Source organism: Pelophylax lessonae (genome assembly GCF_965119305.1).
Source record: "Pelophylax lessonae genome assembly, chromosome: 1".
In the NCBI taxonomy this organism is placed as follows: Eukaryota; Metazoa; Chordata; class Amphibia; order Anura; family Ranidae; genus Pelophylax; species Pelophylax lessonae.
This window is the reverse complement of record NC_138768.1, coordinates 594,699,210-594,705,209: the sequence shown is the minus strand read 5'-3', so window position 1 is coordinate 594,705,209 and position 6,000 is coordinate 594,699,210. Positions and strand designations below refer to the sequence as shown.

Here is a 6,000-nt window from a genome sequence, read left to right as displayed (position 1 = left end):
GCTCTAAAACTTCCACAAAATTGAGGACAGCCAACATCGTCATTCACTGTCTGTTGATACATAATGCCATTCTGTCCGCCAGCATACAGCTTTTTCATTGCCTTATATTTGGTTTTGGAGATCTTATCTGACCGCCAGCATCCTTTGTCCATCTCCTTTTGGATTTCTGCAAGGGAACTGAATTTTGAAAATCTGGGAAGCAGAGATGGATGTTGCTTTTATTTAACAAGCATAGAACATATTATGGTTATAAATGAGTAACTGGGCTTGGGGGTCTTATCCTACTTTAAGCCTGCTCTCAGACATCAATATTACAGTGTATGTTAAAAATACAAACTTCTGAAGAAGCAGAATAGATCCGCCAAACATGTCAAGTTGAAATGGATGGGCACGGACCATGTGTCTACACAGCTGCAAGTGAATCCGGTCTGGCAGCTTTTTTGAATCTTCTACCAGTCTGTAGCCTAATTTATACTGTTATTGGTGGTTGATGTGCATATACGCATGCAATAAATTTATTATGTACAATAACAGCTACCTTTTAAAATGTTGTTTTTTGTAATAAAATTCATGTTTTAAAGCTACTGGTTTAGTTTGCATTTCTCACAGTGGAGAGAAGATGTCTGCGCTATAATAGCAAAAAAACTGAGGCATGCTTGGGGTTGAGAGTTATTCTGGGATGTCCTTGTATCTTTCTACTCCACCCAATCTCTGAAAAGCAACAGCCTAACCCAATGTTCTGGAATACTCTTCCTGTAATGCAGAATTAACATATTTTATTTTCACAGATAAGTGCTTATTGGCTCAGGGTAAAGGTGCCCTTTAATTATATACCCACATTAAAAGGAAACCTGTACTAAGAAATAGGGAGGCTGCTAATGTGCTCCATAGAAGAAGTTACCTGGTTTCAATATTTTGATCTGGAACAAACATGCAGATGAGAAAAGTCAGAATGAATAAAGAGCTCCCAATCTGCATACTTGTTTCAGGTGTGGGACTTAAAAACTACTGAAGATGCTGGATAACCATGACAGCCTGAGAAGTAATGCTTTCAAAAATGAAAAGGTCTGCTATAGCAGCTTTCACACGCCTAAACGTTTTTGTTACATACACAATTCGAATGCAGATAGCATTAATTTACAGTTAAAAAAAAAAATCCAAAAAAAGGAAAAGCACAAAATTATCTGCAGCAATGGTGTTTCAGTACATTTTAATTTAACAAATATTTGGTTGAAAAGCATATCAAAACTTTGGAACAGGCAGACCTTAATGCAATATGTGATGAAAACAGGTGAATATTTACCTGATTTCTGAATATTTTAATGAATGAAATTCTAACAAGTTCTTCTGTAGATGTTCGCGTACATTTGATGCATTCCAAGAGAAACAAGGACCTTGCAAGGTATACAACAGGCCCCAGACACCCAGATAAAACAAAAATGGGTAAACACAACAAAAAGCCAAACATACACTGAAGAAAGGACATACATCATTTCAACAGACTCACTGAGCTGATAAATATCACTCACAGAAACATTCCTGTTGGATTAACGAGAACCTGGCAAACAGTTGTCAAAGATCTTGTATGTATAATTTTGAAATGATGTTGGTGTTGCACATCTTCCTACTTTTGCAGTAAAAAGCAATTAAACAAGGAAAAAAAAAAAAAAAAAAAAACTCCTTTTACAATTTTTAGAGGTTGGTACATACACATAGGTGCTGCAAGAAAAAAGGCATTAAACATGTGTGTGTGAAAATGTCCAAGGTGAAAAAAGTGCCATGTGTGCTCATACCTGCAAGCATCAGGCTAATCAAATACAACCCAGCACAGTCTCTACAAATTTCTAAAACGGTGCAGTGCACCAAAAAAAGCCAATATTTCAGGAGGCACACGTTATGTGAGCAGAGGGCTCCTTTTTATTTACTGTGCTTAAATGCCCTAAAAGTATATAGATTAAGCACAAATGTGTTAATAGCCCGGTCATACACTGTGCAAATTTCTTTCCTGCAAACATGGCTTGCAGGAAAGATGATTGCACGAGTCCCTCCCCCCTCATTAACACAGGCAGTGTTGCCTGGGGAATGAACATTTTTTCTCCCGGTGGGGGCAGAGGAGAGCATCCCCGCCGGGAGAAGGCAGTGTATCCCTAGCGGCTATAGCAGCCACTAGCGATAATCGAAAAAAAATTCCGACAAGCGGTTGTACCCAAGTTGATCGATCAACTTGCTTCATTCAGCCTGCCCATTGACGGTTCGAATCTCAGCCTGTTCCTGCTGAATCGGCCGAGATTCGAACTGTGTAGAGCCAGCCATACAGTGCAAAAGGCAATGATTTAGAAAATAAAAGCATCCAAAAAGATTAGTATCCAGCTGTTTAATGTAATCAGACTGACTGTTTGCAATTAGTTATACAGTGCTGTTTGCCAAATAAACAACCATGTTTCACTTGCCGCAAAGAATCGAAATTGAGTAGTCAAGATGATCACAAGTTTAAACTACAGTAGGTTAGCCAAGTTTCACTACAAAAGGCACCAATTTTACACAAAACATATTGAAACAGAACTCCAAAAAAAAAAAAAAAACCCAAGCTTGATACATAAACACATATATGCATTTTTTTTTTTAATGTTCAAGGGATCTGTAATTCTGTTTAGCCCATCTTGCAATTCACACCGTACCGCCAGGAAGACGGCATCACTGTTTCCTATTTTACATTTGAAGCTTTTGGCATATTCAGCATATTGTGATGCTTCCGATTTACTGCTTATTGAGCAAGCCAGATAATAGAAAGCTGCAAAACAGACAATAAATGTACCTGCCTAGCTATGAAATGTGAAAATAGTGTGTTAATCAAAAAGGTAAGCTGAACAGAGTTACAAATCCCTTGGCAGTTACACATTTCACATAGGTATTTCAACTTTTTGCAAGGAGTTCCACTTATCTGCATGACATACAGTTTTTCACGTATGTCTGTCTTATAGCAATGATGAGCTGTTTCAATTAATATTTTCTTCAGCACCATTATGAATGAAGCGGTAAACTACCAATATAGATATAAAATCAAGCAACGATCATGGGTGTGTTCCCAACTATGTGACTCTTGCAGCCTAATGACAGCTCGATTTAAAAATCAAGTCATTGTCTTAAATAGAAATGCATAGCTAGTTATATATAGTGAAGAAAAAAAATAGCAGCACCCCAAAAAAAAAAAAAGCCATTCTGTAGGATACAACCATTTTCAGTAGAGTCTGGTATGGAGGCATCATGTGTTTCCTGTCTGAATGAGACAAAAATAAGAAGGCAGTGTGGAGAAATTTGACACATCAAGGGGAAAATGGTAAAACCTAAATTAAATGGCATGTGCCGATATTTAAAAAAGGAGAGAAGAAAAGCCATCTTAAGTTTGGTTTCCTTCTGGTTTTCAAAACATCATTAAGTTCTTTAAACACATTTACTGTTTCAACCGGTACTGTGTTTTTGCTCTGTATTAACAGGCATAGACACCTTATGTGATAAAATCCCACATCTCCTTCAGGTACCTTTCATGTAAAAATGCCATTTACATCAACTAGCAAAGACATTAGGTGTATGCTAAGACAGAAAATAAGGACGTCCATTGTCTTCCAATCTCCTTGTAAGTATCTCACAACCGGTCTCTGTCACTAAAAGGGTGTGCTCGAACTGTGCTGACCGTTTTCCATCTCTTGTCACAGCAGTCCAACCATCAGGCCAGGTCTCATCTTGCCATCCACCTGTCAAATGCATTAAAACAAGCAATTTCAGAAAGGGTGCATGAAACTGTTTCTTGGTATTCGGCTCCATTCACACCTAATGGAACGGCAGCGACACCTGCTGCACCATGTTTTTTTTTTTTTTGCCTCTTTGTGTGACCCCTGTTTTGCCGCGAGTCTGCCTGCTATTCCAGTACTTTCAAGTGTGAATTGAGACTTATTTTCTGGCCTAACCTTTTTACCTGGTAATCCTGCAAAAAAACACTTCCCATTTAACTGTGGCTATACTTGCTGCTCTACTGTAAAGAATCTATAATTGTCACACAGGCTGGAGTTCAAACAAATCGTCACCATTATATCATGGATTGATGCAATTTGTAGATTACAATGAAAAGATATGTATATGGGGTTGTTCAGATACTGTGGTCTAGATGGGTATTGCCGGCATCTTTAATAACGTACATGCAATAAATTGAGGTTCCTCTGGAAGCGGAACTTTAAAGGCAATTAGCCATCATAAAAAAGTACACAAGTTTATAAACAGTATGAATTTATTCAAAACATAAATCATAACATAAGACAAAAATTGTGATAGAAATATAATTAAACACAACCAATTGTATAAATGCAGCTATGAAGTTGCAACACTGGAAGAGCAAGTGGAGGGCATGAAATATACCATACATTGACCTTGAGCTGACACATTTCTGACATAGCCTTTTTTTAAAGGTCAATATCAGTGTATCCCATTCCCTATGCTCAAGAGGATGCATATAGCCTCCTTTAAAAAGTTGTCGCACATCCAGAGATAAGGAAAGTGCCAAAATCGTTATAAAAACAATTGTCGGGATCAAGAGGGAAGGACTCCTCAAGACTGATGGAATTCTGTCGATGTTTGCATAGGATTCGTGTATGAAGTGACACAAATTCCTAATGGGGGTATGCGTCTCCCAGTGGTTCCCTCGAGGATCCCTGAAAGTCCCTGGGGGGGGAGAGATGGCGCCGTAGTCACAAATTCAGCAGTATTCTCAGTTAGAGGAGGTTGTCTTCTATAGGTATTTGAAAAGTATCTCTCAAGGATACCCGTTTGAGAGAGGTGTATCGTCTTCCACCAGAACAGCAGGCTCATAGCCGCATGTATACAATTGGGTTGTTTTTAATTATATATTTCTATCACAATTTTTGTCTTAGGTTACGATTATGTTTTGAATAAATTCATACTGTTTATAAACTTGTGTACTTTTTATGATGGGTAATTGCCTTTAAAGTCCCACTTCCAGGGGGACCTCAATTTTTTGCACAATGAAAAGATAAGGTCCTGTTTTTTTCAGCTCACAGTGACGTGGTCACCGCATTTTTGGTAGGATCAACTGGTTTTTGTCGTTGCTGAAAATGTTCTTAGCCTGAAAAGTGAAAACCAATGCAGCCACCACATCCAAGGACTAGTAAGCTGCAATGTGTTCTATTTTTGCTTTTTAGTTTAAAAAGGCTTTTAGATTGTTCTGTAAAATAAATTGTTGTACACTTTGCAAGGTAAAAATATGGCTTTTACATCTCTGTACTAAACATTTGCATTTTTACTAATAGTTATCCTCATAAAACCGTAAGGAATATGCAACTGTCTTTAAAAAAAACAAAGCTTTTTTTAACTTCTAAAAGCCAAGCATCTAAAGCAGCCTCTCAACCATGGTTCCGTAGGACCACAGAGCAGTGTTTCTTGATTCACAATCTTGATGAACCCCATTCTAAAATGTAAAAAGCTAAACAGTTTAACCGGTTGCCGACCGCCGCACGACTATATACTGCGGCGGTCAGCCCCGGCCAGGCAGTGACGTAGCGGTACGTCACTAGCCTTCGCCGCTCTGGCGCGCGCGCGCGCGCACCCGCGGTCCCGCCGATGACTCGATTGGGTTCAGAACCGATCAGTCATCAGGTCCAGGCCAATCATTTTTGGTCTGGACCTGTTGATCGGTCCTGCCCAATCAGATCTCCCTCTAAGCCTGTGAAATGTAAACACAGGCTTAGAGGAGATGTGCCCTCCCCTCCCAACGGTCTTTTTGGATCCAGCGTGAGAGGAGAGCACATCTAATTGTAAGTACAGCACCAAGCACGTACATACACAGTTAGATAGGCACATTTCACCCCCGATCGCCCCCCCAATTAACCCCTACAGCACCTGACACAACACACACTATATACAGCATATAGCATATACCTATATACCTGTATAAGTGTGATTTGTGAACAGGTGTAGCCCTTGCGACCCCCC

At 39.2% G+C, this 6,000-nt stretch overlaps 1 protein-coding gene across 3 annotated transcripts in view; it reads right to left on the bottom strand.

Moving 5' to 3' along the window:
- Positions 1-2,788: 2,788 nt before the first annotated feature.
- Positions 2,789-6,000, bottom strand: part of METAP1 (methionyl aminopeptidase 1) — a 90,302-nt gene continuing 87,090 nt past the window's right edge. For all 3 annotated transcript variants that reach the window (XM_082243177.1, XM_082243175.1, XM_082243176.1), the window contains exon 11: positions 2,789-3,752. In XM_082243177.1, the coding sequence (XP_082099303.1) occupies positions 3,592-3,752 (161 nt within the window). In that variant the 3' untranslated portion in view covers positions 2,789-3,591. The remainder of the gene's footprint in view (positions 3,753-6,000) is intronic.